Here is a 17,983-nt window from a genome sequence, read left to right as displayed (position 1 = left end):
ATAAATGACACTCAAAGTATAGAAAGGTAGTAAGAACTCATGAGTTGATCAACCAGAAAACCATAGTGGTGAGTGTTGACTGGGAGCGTGTGAAACTGTAAAAGCAGGCATACTTTCTGATCATCTCTGAATAGGTGCTTTCAGGAGGTTTGGTAACTAAACATGTATGTCCAGGAAAACTGGGATAGTAGTTACTGTCTCAAATTAGGGGAACCCTGATCAGACTGTTGCTGTTGCTTAATTGAAACAGTGACTTAAACAAATTTTTCAGCCTAGAGTTTGATGCCTACAATAGCCTGCAATAAAAGTTGAGGCATAGTACTAAGCACCTTCCTCACCCCCGCCAGCTTTTCTGAGGTAAGAGTTAATACTACATGGTGTCACCAGAGCTCAGATTACTTGACTGAGAGCAACTGACCTGAAAAATCAGSTTTTGGAAAGGCTCAAGTTGGTATTATTGCAGAGATGGAAGGAAACAGTCAGCTGGGAGAAGGCTCTTAATCTGAATCRTTTCATTTTTCAGAGTATGTGCTGCTTTGCCTAAGCAGAAAAATACTTGGATTTCTATCTGCCCAGTCTGTGGGATGTAGAGATGCAAATAACAGGTCAGTGTTACAGCAATTTTGTCAGGATTCTAGTGAGATGCTTTTTTGCCCACTCTATATGCTGAATAATAACATCTTCCTTTCCCCCCCCCGAAAACAAAAGGAGTAGGGAAGAGATTCTTGTCTGAAGGTTTTTCCTTTTTTAGGGAGTGGAGGGGTGGGGTAAGACTATTTCACATAACTGCCTGTAGAGCATGAATGTACTTTAACTCTTAAATTAGGTTGCTAAGACACTTGAAATAAGTTGGTAGTCTTGGGATATTACAGAAAGCCTACTTGGAAACCTTGTGGCAGGTCAGTATGAATTAACATAGTCTTCAAATACAGTTATCTTAGTTAAACACTGATAAAAGTTCATGCTCTGATTACAAAGACCTGAAGGTCTGAACCTTAAGCCACTGAACCTGTGGCTTTAAAAAAAATGCTGTATTAGAGACCTGCACTCTTGGTAACTTTCACAGTCTATTTTTCTGTTCCTTTAGAACTTAGCAACTTAAACTTATGAAGATCACACAGTTACTGCTCAGTAGAAGTACTGGTACTTAGTTGCTTTAGTCTTACTGATGCATTTTTCTGTGACTGGAAAGCAGTATAGTTCCCTTGAATTTTTTGTTTTTTAACAAGAAAACAGGATCTTAAAGGTAAGAAATATGAACTGATACAACTTCAGAAAGGAAGAAAAGTATTCTAAGGAAGATATGTCTAGGAAGAGCACTTCCTGTAGAGAACAACTTAAAAGTTGGAGGTGCGTGAACTGGCTGTTTGGAGTACTTAACAAGTATTTCTGTTTTAAGTTCTGCAGCCATCAATGTAGCTAATGTCTTCTCTTGCTGTCACTGTTCATTGTGATTTCTCAAACTTACAGGACAGTGAGCAGAACTTTATTTTTACAAACTCGTTATGTAAAAAGCAAACAAGGAGTTACTCTCCTCTACAAACTAGCCTCAATTGTTAGTTTTTCAGTTACTTAATTTGCTAGTTTGCTAATTTGGGCACTTGCGGGTAAAATAGCTAACAGATGGTGAGAGTGTGTAACCTTCCTCTGTCAGGATGGTGGCATTTCATGAATAAAACTGGGAAGCACAAGAGCCTCAGTAGTCCAGCCTCTGGTGGATGCACTTCAAAGGCTCTTTGGGTGAGCTGGCACGGTATTTGTATGCTCCTCAGGAGTTTGGTCCATACCATCCCCATTAGTCATTTCAGTTCCTGGGTAATGGTTTAGTTTATTCTGAAGAATTTCAGTCTTAATCAGAAACTATGAAGCACTGTTTTGCAGAACTTGCAGGGATAGCAGACCCTGTTACTTCTGTCCTTGTGTATCTGATGTACGTGTTGCTTGTGCTTTAGCCTAATGGTGCTGCTCCCTGCCTTCTTCAGGCCTAAGCCTGAGCTCCACGTGTTAGGTGCGGAGCCTGAGCAGGAGCTGAGTGAAAAGTCACRTGGCACCAGTTACCTGAGTACTATTAGTGTATGTTTGAATCTGCATGTACATGTTGGGAGAAGACTTCTATTTATGATTTTTTTTGGGGGGGGAGGAGGGATTTGCTCAGATGAATTGACAGACTTAATTTGTGTGTTGGGAGTACAATTGATGGCCGATGATCTTTTTCTCTAATGTTTGAGAATTTATTTTGGATGGCTTGGGCTACCTCATAGCTTGGGGTCTATCTGCTCCCTCATGTGAGAATTTTGCTAGAATTAACAGATAAGGATTAAGGCTGTGCTACTTGTAAATTAAGATGTCATGAAGTAGCRTTAACTTTATAAAGTGGCAGTTTTTTCAAAGTTAACCTTGAGATGAGTGAGCAAAATCTGACTTTAGAAATTTGTGGAGACTGAAAAAATTGGTATTTCATTTTTTGTGTGTTAGATTTTTCACTAAGACATCTCTCAATTGATTTCTAAAGCCCAAACCCATGACATTGTAATGTAATTTTTTTGATAAATCTGGYGGATTATATGTATCAGGAAAGCAAAAAGATCAATGTGTAGTTAAGTTCTACAGGTGGCTTCTCTGAAAGGCTAGCACTTTCTGGAAAAGGATGTTTTATTGTAGGAGAGCCACTGAAGAAATTCTCACTGAAAATGAGTTTTCCTAATGCGGTTTCTTGATCCGCTGTAGAGGATTGATTGTGCATTTCATTGTTGGTGCAACAACTCTGTGCAGAGCAAAATACAGGCGGCTTTGGTCTGTAGGCCACAGATACCTGGACAGCAGAGAAATATGTTGGTGCTTGGGAGTTGATAAAGCACACCGCAGACTTCAGATGCTGTGGGAGTTTACCTGTCCGGACGTTCCCGTCACGAAGTGCGGACCGTGAGGGGTGGGGGGGGGGCACGGCGGGTGCGCGCAGGCGCCGTGCGTGGGCTGCCGCCCCGGAGGGCGGAGCGCGCACACGCAGTGCTGCCCGAGCGGCTGCCCGCCGTGCGCGTGCGCGGCGGTTCCGCTTCCCGGGCGAGCGGCATCTCCTTCCGGGGCGGCCCCGCACCTTCCTGCGGCGGCGAGAGCGGCCTGGTGGGAGCCATGGTGAGTGCCGGGGCCTGGGCGAGGAGCGGGGATGGGTCCGGGCTCCACTTCCCTTCCCCAAGGCGCTTCGCAGCGAGGGGCTTCTTGGCGGGAGGCCGCGCTGCGAGGCGCTACCGAGGGCCCGGTAATAACGCACCTGTCTGTGTKTGTGTCTCCTGCAGGCTCGCAACGCGGAGAAGGCCATGTAAGTACAGCGCCGGGGCTGGGCGAGGGCCGCCGCGTGTCGGCACCCGCGGATCTGACTCCTTGGTACAGGCAGCGCTTGCCTGTCCCCAACCCCGCAGCTTCCACCCGAGAGCCTGTAGCGTCTCCCTGTAACTCAGAGGCCGCGAGAGCACGTGTGTTGCACTGTCCCGCACCTCTGAGGCTGCCTGCGTTTGGCTTCAAAAGCATCTGTGCTCTGGCTGCGGTGACTTGCGTCCACAGGGCCATGCTTGCCCAGTGGTACTCACTGCTCAGCCTGTTTTGAAGCACTAGGAGTTTGGTAACGCTTTTCAGCACGCACTTGCATGTGTTATGTTAGTCAGAAGACAGTGTGGTTGGGAGAGATGACAGTTACTTGTGAGCAAGGTAGCCTGTGTCCTAGAGTTTGCGTAGCTGCTCCATTTGATGTTGATGCTGCTTTAATTGGTGATAAACGCAGTGTAGTATATTTTAATGGTCCGTAATGGCTTTAGGAAGTTTGTGTCTGAAGCAGGCTCTGTCAGCATTGATTTAAGTGTAATTCTTCTTGCTTGGGGGAGTGGCTTGGACTAAGTTGATGTTTAACAGCTTTATTTTTGTATTGGCTTCCTTCTTTAAAGCACTTCTTCAAACAGCTCGTAGACCGTGTATTTTAAACTACTCAACTAGATACTCTTTCATGTGTTTTTCATGCTCGTTCGCTTTACTAAATCATTTCCTGAGGGTGCAATAGTAACTTGGGTGAAAAGACTACAGGTATGTAGCCTCTCGTGAGATGCTGTTATGGTGATCCCACTGTGTGCATCTTGGACATTGAACTGGATGATGTGAATTTCTTTCTGGAAATGCCTCTTTTTTACATGAAAGCAGACAGGGCCTAAATAACYGGCTTAGATGCTGGGTACAGGTATGCTACTAAAGAAAAGGTATTAAATAATCTCTCAGTGATTTTTTGTTAAAGTGTTAAATACCTCGTAAATTAATAAAGGTGTGTATTAAATGACCTGTAGTCTGTGTAGTCTTTACTCAGTTGTAAGAGTCTTCTGAAATATTTCAGTAATGCTGAAATATTTCATTAGTTGCAGTCCTTCTTTCATTGACGCATCTCTCTTTTTTTTGTTTGCTTTTTGATGTRTCCGCTGCTAAAATATGTAAACTTTGTGCTTTTGCTTTTATCTTGCGACATTCTTCTACTGATAATGTTTAACATGCTGGAATATGCTAAATATAAATATTAATTAGCTGTCTAATCATGAAAAAATCTAATAACAAGTTTTATATTGATGTAAGAAATTAAGCACTGGGAGTGCTTTAATGTTGAAGTTACTGGCCAGAAGAGCTAGTTGATGAATATATCTAGGCCCTTCTGCAGACTGTACTTAAGTCAATAATAAAACTTTTGCTAGAGCAAAAGTTGCTACTGTTGGAATGTAGATGTGTAAAAGTAAACTTGTTTCCCTTCTTTTCTTTAGGACGGCCTTGGCAAGATTTCGTCAAGCTCAGCTTGAAGAAGGAAAAGTTAAGGTATGATGTAAAAAGCTAAGGCTTTGTTAGCTCTAATCAGGAATGGAGTGCAAACCACTTATGGACCTGTATGACAACTGCCTGAAAGGTCATGCRCCAGATGCAACTATCATATAGGACTATGGAAATAGTCACCTGGAAAGCAGGTGAAGTAGGGACTCTTTGACAGTGATGCAAAATAAAATTTGTAAATAGTATTTTCTTAAATAACCTATTTAGAAGTACATATTTGGGAGAGATGTCGGCTTAACTGCTGAGAGGAAAGTGAAAGTTGAACATCACTTAAATCTTTAATGTTGTAGGTAGAACACCTGGTATCTTATAAAACTACAGTATCACTTTAGAGGTGGAATGCATTGCTGGGCAGAAGATTAATATGAAGATTTTTTTAAGAATTATTTCCTTCTGCAAATATCTATGCAAACTGATGGACATGAATTCATTTTTTACTGATTATGATCACAGGATTTGCTTGGACTTCTTCCCAGAAAAGCTAGAGATGTCCTCCTCGTAATTTTACGTTCATTGGTAGTATCCTGACAAAATAGTAACTGTTAAACAGTACTTTCGTGATCATTTTGAACTCAAGGACTGCATATGATACACTATTGGTATATCATTAGCCAAACACTATATCCATGCATCTGTTCATATTATCTTTTATGTAGTTAAGTTCCCTCCAGATGTTTGAGGGTTTTTTTAGATTGGCATTAGATTGAACTAAACTGGAGTTAACAACTTTGTAGTTACAAAACAAAACCCCCAAAACCTACAGTGCAATAAATAGCACTACTAAACCTATATGGAACCTTAGTCACTCTCTGGATATTCCAGTGTATTTTTTGGGGTGTTGGAACTCAAATTGCAGTAATATTTTTTTGTAGGGATCAGTGTTCCCAACAACCTTTTTGRACAGATATAAAATCTTCAGTTCTGGGTAAGCGACAAAGGAATTCTGCAAATGAAGATGCAAACATAGGACGTTTTACTATAAGAAGTGATACTGTAAACACAAGTGAGAGCAATATGAAACAGCAAAGTGGAAAACGATTAGTTAGGGGAAACTAACTAACTTTGAACAACAGCCAGAAAATAAGATGGAGTTAGAGCTTCTGGTGTAGCAAGGAAGGTTTTTAAATGTATGAAAGGAAAACCCGTGTAGGTACCTGAGAAATAAGAAGGGACAAAATTATTTTATCTTACCTCCAGGCCTCTGTATGTAGTAATAACTTCTGTAAACTAATCAGTGGAGTGTGAGCAAGTTGGGGAAAAGGCTTAATAGTGARAAAAGGTGCTTTGGATGAACTGTAGTTAGAAGAACTCAAATGGAAATTATCTCAAAGAGAAATTACAGTGCTTAGGTAGTAGCGATGAAGAAAGTCCTAAACTTTTGTGGGGAAAACAGTGCATTTTATTTAGATGTTAGTATACTGAAATTGATGACGTAATTCAGCTATACGTACTGGAAAATTTTTTGTATCAGAGGATTGTGAGAAGATCTGAAAAGATGGGTGATAGGTTGTACTTTCAATAAGGTGGATTTAAATTGATTGTTATATGTTTTGTGACAGTTTGATTTGGCAGAACTGTAAAAAGTCATTTATTGACTTAACACTGTTGGGAGCTGGAGGCACTGAAGCTTTGTACTGTAGTTTGAGGTTAACCAAGCCATACAGGTGGCATGAAGTGCTATGAAGGAATTCTATGATGCTGAATTCAAACGTTACGGTGTGCGGCTTTCTGTTGAACAGGAGCGAAGACCTTTCCTTGCATCAGAGTGTAATGAATTGCCTAAAGCTGAGAAATGGAGGCGACAGGTAATGCAAGCTATAGATTTTTCTAATTCTATAGGTGGTAGATATTTCGTAAGCAAACTGTCTGAAACAAAAGTGCTAAGTTCTGGGGGCATGTCCTGTATACTCGCAGTTAAATCAGAGAATAACTTAGGTTGAAAGGTTGTATAGTCCACCCCACTGCTCAAAGCAGATCCAACCACATACAGGTGCTCAGGGCTATGCCTAGCTGAGTTTTGAACACCTTCAAGGATTGAAATTCCACCACYTCTCTGGGCCCCTGTTCCAGTGTCTGCTTACCTTCTTAGTGAAAACTTTTTTCTTGAATTTAATGAGAATTTCTCATGGTCCAACTTGTTGTTATTCTCCTCTTAAGGTAAATCAAACCCAGTTCACTCAGCCTCTTCTTGAACATCACATTCTCCTTCCTTCCCTCCACCATGGGCCTTTCACYGACTTCTCTCCAGTATGTCGGTGACTTTCTTGCATTGGGGAGCCCAAAACTAGACATGGTACTGCAGATGTGGTCTCAAAATTGGCAAATATATGGGAAGAATGAGAGATCCAGTCTATTATGAGGTTGGTTGCCTTTGCTGCAGTGACATATCACTGCCTCATGTTCAGCTTTATCTTCCCAAATCGTTTTCTGCAAAAGCTACTTTCAAACCATTCAGCAGTCAGCCTGTACTGTTGCATGGATTTATTCTGTTCCAGATTTGGACTTTGCGTTTTCCATTGTTTCTTCATGAGGCTCCTGTCAGTCCATTTGCCAGCCTACAAGATCTCTCAGCAGCCTTGCACCCTCCAATTGCTATCATCTTTGGACTTTCTGAGAGTGCACTGAGTCATCTCATCCAGGCTGTTAGAGGCTTTAAATGATACTGCSTGTGGGGAGGTTCAACTAGTAATTAGCTAATCTCTGTATTGCTCATCACAATCCTTTGAGCCTGCCTGTCTAAGCAGTTTTCTGGTAATGGAATGGTACTGAAGGCCTTGCTAAAGGCCAGGTAAACAGCATTTCTCCCCTCATCCACTGAGCCTGTCAGCTCATTATGGAAGGCCATCAGATTGGTTGGGCATGATTGTCCTTTATTACGTTAATCATAGCTGTTCCAATTCTTGGTCCTTTGTGTGCTTGGAAGTGTCTTCCAGGAGGATTTTATCCATACTCTTCCGGGGGACTGTGGTTAGGCTGACTGATTTGTTGTTCCCTAGATATTCTTCTGTGTTCTTTTTGTCTGATAAGCCAGAAGTGAAGTTATTAGATGTCTTTATTAAGAAATTGATTATTTATAGTTAGAGTTATAAGGCAAATTCCTTGTATTTTAAGCCTTTGAGGAACAATATTTGTGTGTGAATAAAATCTGTATGGATATTTGAAATAAACAGCCTCAGGTCTGTTTTCTAGTTCAAAAATATCTAGAAAGAGCTTTCTAGGTTTCCTGGCTTTTTTTTTTAATAAAATAATTCACTTCTGTGTATATTCTTATTTGACTAGATCATTGGGGAAATCTCCAAGAAAGTGGCACAGATTCAAAATGGTAAGGTTTTTCTGATTACATTTTATTTGTACAAAACTTCAGTCCTAAGTAGTTACAATAAAAACCACAATATTCTATATATACTGAACTGTCCAGTTCTGAAGTTATTCTGGTGCCTCTAGAAAGCTGATTAACTTTTTTTTTTTTCCTCTCCTAACAGCTGGGTTAGGTGAATTCAGAATTCGAGACCTGAATGATGAAATTAACAAGCTTCTGAGGGAGAAAGGACACTGGGAAGTCAGGATAAAGGAGCTAGGAGGTCCTGATTATGCTGTAAGTGTAGACTGCTGTACCAGGTAGTTGTTCTGCTTACAACTAAAGTGACTGATGAGAAAAGTCTGTATAGAATTTCGTTTACCAAATATTACTTGGCCAGTGTTTATTAGAGATGAACTATATTCATCTGCCAAAATTTCAGTAATGTTAAAAGAAATATTGTTTCCTAGATGGGCAAGCCTGGCCTTTCATTAGTTTGGGTGGTCTTAACTTCCTGTTCAGTTTTCAGCAACATTTTACTTTTATCCCTCATGAAGTGTGGCTCTTCTGTTCAGTACTGCAGCAACCTATAAAACGTCTCTAGGTAGATCACCTAATTGCTGCTGAAAATGAAATAATGAGACTAACTCTCAATTGCCAAATCATTGAATGTATACTTTTTATCAGATTTAGTAATGCATGTGTATCTGATACCTGAATATGCTAATATAGGGAATAAGACAAATATAGATGTGTTGTTAAGGTGAATCAGGTTAGGTGCTTAATGGTTTACAGAGTCCTTATAACCGTGTGATTTCTATTAAAAGCAGAGACCTGTATAAAAATCAGCTATGAAGGCATTTTACTTGTAAGGTTATTTGAATTGTTATAATGAATTGGGATAGGAGAAGGGAGATCTGTTAATCTGTCAACATGCCTAGGAAAATAGGAAATACAAGAGGCAAGAGGAATAATGTTTAAATTGATTATCTTTTAGAGAATTGGACCTAGAATGCTAGATCATGAAGGGAAAGAAGTTCCAGGAAACAGAGGTTACAAATATTTTGGAGCTGCAAAGGATTTACCAGGTGTTAGAGAACTTTTCGAAAAGGAGCGTAAGTAAACAGCAACCTTTTCCAGATTTGATGTTGCATAGTAGTATCTCTTGTGTAAAACATCTACTGTAATACATGGTGAATGTTAGTAAGAGAATGTTCTGGCCTGTGCCTTAGATAAGATAAATGAAACACTGAATACAAATAGTTCATTAAATGCTATTTCTCTGAGCAAAGAGCACCTTTGGCTGTCTGCGATTTGATTAAAGAAAAATAGGAAAAAGTAAACTGTTTTCTACTGTGACTTCAAAAGAGCAGGGACTGATACTCTATAGAAACTGTCCATCACAACAGGTAAACTTCAATGGTAAGTTATAGCATCCTGTGAGTTCAGGATTGGAGGAAAAAAAGTTTAAACATAATTTTGAAGCAGGAATCAATGTTTGTAATGGAAAAAGCTGCATGAAAGTAGAAAAAACTTATCTACTGACTTATTACAGAATGAGCAGCAGTTACTTCAACCTGAAAGTGAGCCTGTGGAACTATCTATTTCTTATTTGCTATCCACAAAGAAAAAAGATTGGGAAGTACTACATGATCTGGTGGAGCTTAGGACACTTCTCTAGTCCCTTTCATATATTAATCTTGCTTGATACTGGGACACTAGTCCAAAAAAGGCATGACAGAGCCTTTACCCCAAGGTGGTAATTACAAGGTGGAATTACCCCAAGGTGGGAACTGCCACCATCTGAAGCATTGGAGCTATGTATTCAAACTRTCTTAATTGTCTGGGCTAGAGAAAAATATCGGTACTTCTGGTACTGACAGCAATTCAGATCATTTGTTTTGGTTATTTAGGCTGGTGAGGTAGTTGTAGTTACTGTGAAGTTGATGAGAACCAGGAGTGCATAGCAGGCCATCATGATGCAGCTGGTCATGTGTGGGTGGTTTTGTTGTTTTTTTCTCCTCCCTCAGCCCTCCCGCCACCCCGGAAAACYCGTGCTGAGCTTATGAAGTCCATTGATGCAGAATACTATGGCTACAGGGATGAAGATGATGGTATTCTGGAGCCACTGGAACAAGAACATGAGCGGAAAGGTATGTGAGATTCAATAACCTACGTAAATTGACACCTAGATTTGCTTAGAAGTAGATACRTAGGCATTAGAATATCCTGGTAACATCTAATGTAGGGAAAAAACATTCTTCATCTCTTTTTGCAGTGATAATGAAGTTCTTAAGATCACCTTAAAACTGACACTGTATATAGTTACAGCTATAATTAATTAGGCATACTTAAATAATTCTGATAAATTCCAGGGGTTTTCTGTACAAACAGGTATGTAGATCGCTGATCCAGAGTGACTGGCTGGATAGAACAAAAAAATTAATTGCTATCTGAATTGGTAATTCATATGTACCTAGGACACCTTTTTCTGCAGTTATAAAGCTGTAGGGAAATAACACATTGTGAAAATAATAAGCCATATAAAGTTAAAGGAAATAAGCTGCAGTAATTGATTATGAGGAAGTCTGTAAATAGTCAAGAAATAGTGCCTTTCAGCTTCTCTGCTCCTGGCAAGTATGGCTTTTATTTCCCCTTATAGAAGGAGAACTCATCTAGTATGGCTTGTGTTTGGCCAGTTGTACAGCAGTTTGTACTGCATGGCACATCACTTTTCAGCTTATGTAGCTCTTCATGGTATGTTCTTTTGAAATTTTGATATTGAATCTAGTATCGTCTGTCTTGGGGTGACCTAATTCAAGTAGAGGCTTAGAGTTTCAAAACAGCACAAAATTATGCAGAGCTTTATCTAGTTAAATAGCAGAATTTGGTGCTTGTTTTGATATCCCATACTGTCATAAGTCCAAAAAAATTCATCTTTTAAACTAGATGTTTCTTTTCCTTTTTTCTTCCCCTGTAGTATCCCATAACAAAACTGATTATGCAGAAGCAGCAGCAGTCTCGTCAGGTCTCCCTTACCTTGATCCTTCTCACTCCTCTAGTTACTTCTCTTACTTTTAACCTGCACACTCATTCTAATCTCATCTTTTGCCTGGGTCCAGGTCATCTGATAACACCTGGAAACAAAAGTGACTTGCCTGCTGTAAAAGGGGGAAGTCTTTATAGACATTGAAAGAGTGGAATACAGTGGATATAATAAAGGATGTCCTGGGTTAGGCATGGATTTATCTAGTTCAGTGTTGCCTAAAGATTCAGCTGTGGAGGCTCAGTGCTTACAACAAGTAGTTAAGGGATGGGTCTTGAGCTGGGCTTTAGTGGTGTTATAGTCTAGTGCTTGCTGTTGGTGGGATTCTGCTTGTTAATGGCTAGACTTCAATGGCATTTTTTATCAGGTAGGGCTATTGTACAGCCTTAAGGTACTGTATTATCAATGTATAAGAAATAACTGAGAAGTAAGCAGTTAAGTCTATTGTAAATAGACAAATACATATAAGGCAATGTCTGCTCTTTAAGGAAGCTGAAAYGACTGCTATTGGGGAACTGGGCCTATTGTGGGACTGTGCTGTTTTCAATTTGTTTTCCTTTCCTAACCAGTTATAGCAGAAGCAGTGGAAAAATGGAAAATGGAGAGAGAGGCACGACTTGCGAGAGGTGATGAGGAGGAAGAAGAGGAAGAAAACATCTATGCTGTCAATGATGATGAGGTATGTGATGGTTAAGGTAATGTAAGACTTGGGATGTCTTGCATACTGTCTTCTTGGAAAGCTCTCGTCACTGAATGCTGTTGCTGTGTTCTGGCTGCCTGTCTGCATAACTTACTGCACAATTGTCTCAATTTTTAATAAAAATTAGTATTGGATGAGAATTTTGTCTAAGTTTAGTGTGTGGTGGAAGGTGGCAGTTAGGAAGGGCTTTTTGCTAGAGTGAGAAACAGCTAACTGTTAAGTGAGACCTTGTTGTGATGAATTGTCACTGCCTGGAATGCTGGTATGCTAGTCTTGGTAAGGTAACGTTCTGTCACTGAGCACTGCYGAGTCTTGCTTCTCGGTACGATCTTCATCAGTAATAGCATGAGTAGTTTTGTGTGCAGTATATGTTAATGCTATCAATACATAGCAAAACCATTTTATAGCCAAGGCCTTGTTTATACRCAGTGTTTATATAGCAAGGTTTGGTTGATGCTGCAGGCACTGTTGTGACGTGATTGTTGCCTCTTCCTTCTCCCTGTTTCTAACGCCAGTAAGGAAAGTGAGGGATGTTCACGATGCTGGCTGAGACCTCTAAAAGAGGTACTGGAAACTAGCTTGTGTTTCTCAGTCCAAACCGAAGTGGGTTTATCRTGAGAGTAAAAAGATGATAGTACAAATAATACAGGGTACTGGAGGAACTACAGCTTTTAACTTATGAACTACCTCTTGTGATTCATAAGCTCAGCTCTGACGCATGAGAAAGACACTTAAAGCTGTACTTCTTTCAAGGCACTTGCTTTCTGCTTGGGTTGGTTAGCTCCTCTCTTCTGTTTATAACTTTGCTATGGCAGCCAGAAGTATGTGGTGAAGGAGGCAATGTAGCTTTACATTCTTGCCCATGCAACACCAGAGGAGAAGCCATATAATGAATGGAAGCAGCAGTCTTAAACTCCAGGGAGCAGGATCTAAATGTAATGCTTGTCACATTCCTGTGTTGTTTGATTCTGTTTGCCTACTTATATTTATAGTCTTATTAAATTTCCGTGTGATTCCTTGTGGTTGAGTGAGAGAAAAGGTATTTGTGATGACCTCAAAGTAAACTTGTGACTTTTTTTAGTCTGATGAAGAAGGTGGCAAAGAAAGAGAAGGTGAAGAAGGCCAACAGAAATTTATTGCACACGTTCCGGTGCCATCTCAACAGGAGGTAAGACATCAGAAAATAGAAGTGCAGAGATGCACTCTGACTTTTGCAAGACTGATCTTAACTTATGACAGATCACTAAAAGTCTTCGATGCAACTTCACTGCCTGTCTGCAATTGTTTAATCTTGCCAATGTTGTGAAACTGGCCAGAATTATGCTACTATTGCTATAACCCTCTTAATTTGAAAATTCTAAAACCTTCATTAAATATTACATAAATTGGCATGTGTTGTGGTGTGATGATCAAGAGAACTCTGATTGCATTCTTGGTCTTTATGGTGTTTTTCTGCTGAAGCTTTAGTGCTTTTTTAATTTAATGCAGTTATTTCTGAATGGCTAGATTTGCTTTCATAACTTTTAAGAAAAGGCTTGAGGGGTGACATCATCCTGAAATCACTACTATGATTTGAAGTTATTCTAGGGCATGTGTAACCTCAACTTTGAGAGATTTCTTGAAATGTAACTTAAGCAAGAAGGTTCTGGAGTTTTGTCTTTTAATAGGTATGCCTTTACATCACAGATACCGTGTAGTCTTTTGTTCTCTCCTATCACGTGGTCAGATAACTAATGTTATATCCTCATGATCCTGCACATGCAACAATATATGTATAATGGCATGTTGAAACTGTGCAGGAGAAATAATGATTAAAAGCACTGCTTTCTGGCTGATGGTATTGCCTTAATGAAAAGAGCGTGTCTGAGACTCAGGACTAGCTTGCTAATACTTAACCGCTGACTGACATTACAGTCATTCCCACTTAGAAAACAATCACTGTAGGTTTCTTTTTTTTTCCCCCTTCTGGTGGCAAATCACTCCTTGCCTTATGCCTATGATTTTTTTTTTCTAGATTCTAACTTACAAAAATCTACATTCAGAACATACTTATCTTTGAGATGCTACATGCCTGATTCATCCATTCAGACAAATATAAAATCGTTACTGAGAGTAAAACTAGTCTTGCAGGCTGCTATTAATGGATCTTTATATACTTATTAAAGGACTGTGCTTTGCTGTCATTTCTGTGCAAACCTGATGTAGTAAAGACTGTGAACACCTATAATGTGAAAGGATAAMAATCAATAAATTGTTATCTTAGAGATGTAGACTAGTGTGATATAACTCCACTTGTCCAGTATTTGTTAAAGCTGTATCTGAGACAATTACTTGAAAAGAATTTCAAGTGACTGTACTAAAAAGTAAAGCAAAATTGTAGCTTACTGCCTTATTAAAAAGAGTAGGAGCAGAGATCTGAAATTCTAAGGTATCCATTTTACTGCTTGTTTTGACTTCCTTGAACTTCATTTGGGTGATACAAAAGATACTACAGGTTCATTTTCTAATTCCATTAATTTTACTCTAGTACAAATCTCTAACTTTCCTGTGTTTTTTTCTCCTGTCTTGATAGCTGAGCATACTAGGTTTCAGCTTCTCAATTAGGCTGAATGTCTGTGTGTTTAAATTGCAGATCGAGGAAGCTCTTGTACGGAGAAAGAAGATGGAGCTTCTTCAGAAGTATGCTAGTGAAACTCTTCTGGCCCAGAGTGAAGAAGCAAAAAGACTTCTAGGGTTGTAACATTGCATCAGTATGTACTGGTTTTTATATAATCCAWCCTAAAGCAATAGGTTCACATATTCCTGTAGCAGTTTCAAGTATTCTGGAAACAATATTGTGTAGCTCAAAGTACCTGTGGATGTTAGCAAAAAGACATGATCAAGTTATGGTGCATGATCTGAAAGGCGAAAGAACATTTTGGTTTATCTTCTGAAATTACTTGCTCTTCAGTGTTGAAGACCACCAAGCCTAGATTAAYTTAGTCTGTTTTCAGTAACTGCCTTCAGTGCTTTCACTGCACAGTGCAGTAACTGTGCAGTGGTGCCTCTTATGGGTGGAACAGCAAAAGCAATAACTTCTTAAAACCTGAGGGAAATCTGGTTGTTACTGCTATTCTGAGAGTCTCCTGCATCCCGACTGTAAGCATACACATGTTTATCGTTTTGATTACTTCTACACCAGATCTGCTTACTGGAATAGCTAAGAACCTGTTTAGAGATAGTTTGGCAGATCTCATGACTTTGAAGTTGATTTGGTTCTTTATCTGACAGTGCATTTTTATGCAGTATGTCTAAAAGCTCATTGCCCTTTTATAATTTGTAACTGTGCCTGGTTGGATTGCTCAAGTACTGAATATTTCAGCAGGTATTGTAAATACTTTCACCTTTGTAATGTCTTGTTAAAATATTTTTAGTAAATCTTTTATATAAATTGATGTTCTGCTTCATTCTAGCTCAAAGGACTCTGTTCTTTTCCTGATTGTACCTAAAGAATGAGATCATAAATAGACATCTGTGTAGGGGTTTGAACTTTGACATCTTCGATTGCTCTCAGCTTGTGTATCATGAGACACAGGAAGCAAACTATGACTAACTTTGTATAACAAAGTTTGTTAAACAACAAAGTTGTACAAACATTGTTATACAGATGTGAAAATTTTTAAATTGGAAATCAGCAGCCAAGGAACAGAAGCACTATCTAAAGAATGTAGTATTTAACAACTAAGCCACATCTGCAGCTATCTGGTGTTTCTAGATGCTTTAATATTCAGCTCTATCTTTTGTAAATACTGCACTCTAGAACTATCAAAGCTCTAAATTGTGATGACAAGTTCTGTTTTAATAAAGGTAAATGATTTTCCAAATAGGTCTTGAAGTAGGAAACATGACTGCCAAATTTGAGCCTTAARAGGAAGCACCAGAACAAGCCCAGAACTGGAGCACTCACTGATAGCAAGCAGACAGTGAATATTACAAACACACTTGTAATACAAACTTTCACTTGCTTTTTGAACTTTGTAATCAAGTAGCAAACTAGTACATCTCTTGACTCATCCTGATGTTTCATACTTGCAGCTCTGATCAGTTTTCTTTCCTAATTTGTTTCCAGTTTTTGCTTTTGTCTCATTTTCTGTCCCTGAATTTATAGAAGGTAATACGCTTTCTCATTTATGCTGCTGTAAAAGACAATACTGCTTCTGTCGAACCTCTTTAGCTGCCAAGAATGAAGGAATAGACTCCTTGCTTGTTAGGTGTGCTGCAAATGTTATCAGGCTTACGGACCAGCAGTGCTCAATCCGCTATCTGGGCACTTCCACCTATGGAAAAGATGAGTATGTGAAGGCTGAGGCTTTGTTACCTCTTAGTAAGCCACTGATTTCCTGAAGCTTAATAAATTGGCAGGCAGTATGTAAAGTACTTATCACACTTTGAGAATGTTAAATCACCAAACCATAGTATGACAAAGGAAAAATAGAGCAGCCGTATGAACTTTCCAGAAGGAACGGAGAGTTAAAGCTCTATTGTAAACAGACCCTTGCCRATCATGCTTCTACTAGACCTTGTTTTTGTTCAATACAAGAGCTATTTTTGTCTACTGGAGGAGTGTTTGGAACAGTAATGCCAGTTTTGCTGTATGTTTGCTAAACTACATGCTCGTGATAACCGGGTTAGATTTAAAAAGCATTTTTTTCTTAAGGGCCTGCTTCAGTTTTGGGATTGATTCCTGTGGTTGATCTTTTCTGTCACTGTACCTGTCTATAAGTATAGACGAGATCAGAGAAAACAGAAGGACAGAGTCAGATTAGGGAGAAAGTGTTAATGAGAATGAGTGTAAAAGTAGATACAGATTAATAGAGTTGGAAAAGATGAAAGAAAATCAAGACAAGATACTAATTCCATTCTGTCTTCAGAGAAGTAACTAGCAGACCTGAGCAAGACCAATACATTGAGATAAATGGCAAAGTCTTAAAGGCAAATGCTGACTTTAGTTTACAAACACAGAAGTGGAATAAATGTATTAAAATATGGGARTTGTGATGTGCAGATGGTGAGTGTTGCTTGAACCTGCTGTACTGAATACTCTGCAGCTCTGCAYGCCTGCTAAGACTTTTTTAAGCTGAATGATCTCTTTAGCTGCATGTGAGCCAAAARATTGCAGCAGCTGCTTGCAGTGCAATGCCCATGTTCTGCTGGCTTTAGAGGCCAGTACGTTGCTGGTAAGGTTAGGGCTGTGATGCTGCTGTAGCCAAGGCTATGGCTTTGGTCTTTGTAGTTAGTGGTTTGCCCTAGAGAAGGAAACAGTGCATAGCCTCTGCRGTAACTTTTTAGCTGTGCAGCTGTACGTGGAGACCTCTGTGTATTGTCGGGCTTGTGACTTGTGCTACTTGTATCTCAGCTTGGAATGTGTCTAGGTTATAATAATTTTAGACTTGCTTACATGTAGCTTGTTCTCTTGCAGGCTGTAGAGTTCAGCCCCATGCAGCCCTGGCCTGAGCATGGGGGATAACCTTAGTCTTGTTCTTACCGTTCCACTCTCTGCATYGCTTTTTGCTTGCTTCTGTGTTTTAGAAATGCATTCACCTTTGTTTCATTTAATGCCAGCCACCTGTGTGATGCACACTGAGAGAAACCTTCCTTGCTCTTTGCCTCGGTAAGTGCCGTGTATCCCGGGAGGATCGATTTCTCCCTGGTGTCAGAGAAGCTGGTGAGGAACATGTGTTGGGAGCACTGCAAAGTAACTGGATTTGCCTGATCAGACTCGGCGGATGAGCGCGGTGAGGATAGCTTCGCCGTGTATCTGCGGAGTGATGATGCTTTGTGCGCGTTTGCTGCCTTGGAGCCTCGGCGGCGGGGAGACACCGCTGCGGTACAGATCCGCAGCCACCATGCTGCTGCAGCGTGCAGGGTTCCCGTGTGCACTCCGTGTGCTTTTTTTGAGAATTATTTCCTGAAGAACGGCGGTGTTCGGGTTGGTAAGGGACAACTGAGCATTTCCGCGGTAGGAGCTCGGTGCCGCCTCTCCCGGGCCGCGGCTGCGGCTGCGCCGCCTGAAACCCGAGCGCGGGAGCGGAACGCCGGGGGCGGGGCC

General features: G+C 40.1%; 2 protein-coding genes across 2 annotated transcripts in view; both read left to right on the top strand.

Moving 5' to 3' along the window:
* Window positions 1–4,734: 4,734 nt before the first annotated feature.
* ISY1 (ISY1 spliceosome associated protein) lies at window positions 4,735–15,346 on the top strand. The gene is made up of 9 exons (XM_085302423.1): window positions 4,735–4,839; window positions 6,591–6,656; window positions 8,131–8,173; window positions 8,334–8,446; window positions 9,147–9,264; window positions 10,180–10,302; window positions 11,765–11,874; window positions 12,977–13,063; window positions 14,528–15,346. Exons 1-9 carry the CDS (start codon window positions 4,750–4,752, stop codon window positions 14,633–14,635), a joined length of 858 nt encoding a protein of 285 aa, XP_085158549.1. The 5' UTR covers window positions 4,735–4,749; the 3' UTR covers window positions 14,636–15,346.
* Window positions 15,347–17,003: 1,657 nt separating this feature from the next.
* The window catches only part of LOC146597230 (haloacid dehalogenase-like hydrolase domain-containing 5), a 13,398-nt gene continuing 12,418 nt past the window's right edge, over window positions 17,004–17,983 (top strand). The window contains exon 1 of the mRNA XM_085302421.1: window positions 17,004–17,669. Coding sequence (XP_085158547.1) covers window positions 17,661–17,669 — 9 coding nt within the window. The 5' untranslated portion in view covers window positions 17,004–17,660. The remainder of the gene's footprint in view (window positions 17,670–17,983) is intronic.

The sequence above is a fragment of the Rhea americana genome, unplaced genomic scaffold, assembly GCF_003343005.1.
Source record: "Rhea americana isolate MKP2758 unplaced genomic scaffold, rheAme1 scaffold_19, whole genome shotgun sequence".
Classification (NCBI taxonomy): domain Eukaryota; kingdom Metazoa; phylum Chordata; class Aves; order Rheiformes; family Rheidae; genus Rhea; species Rhea americana.
The sequence above is the reverse complement of the archived record's forward strand: the minus strand, read 5'-3'. Positions and strand labels throughout refer to the sequence as shown.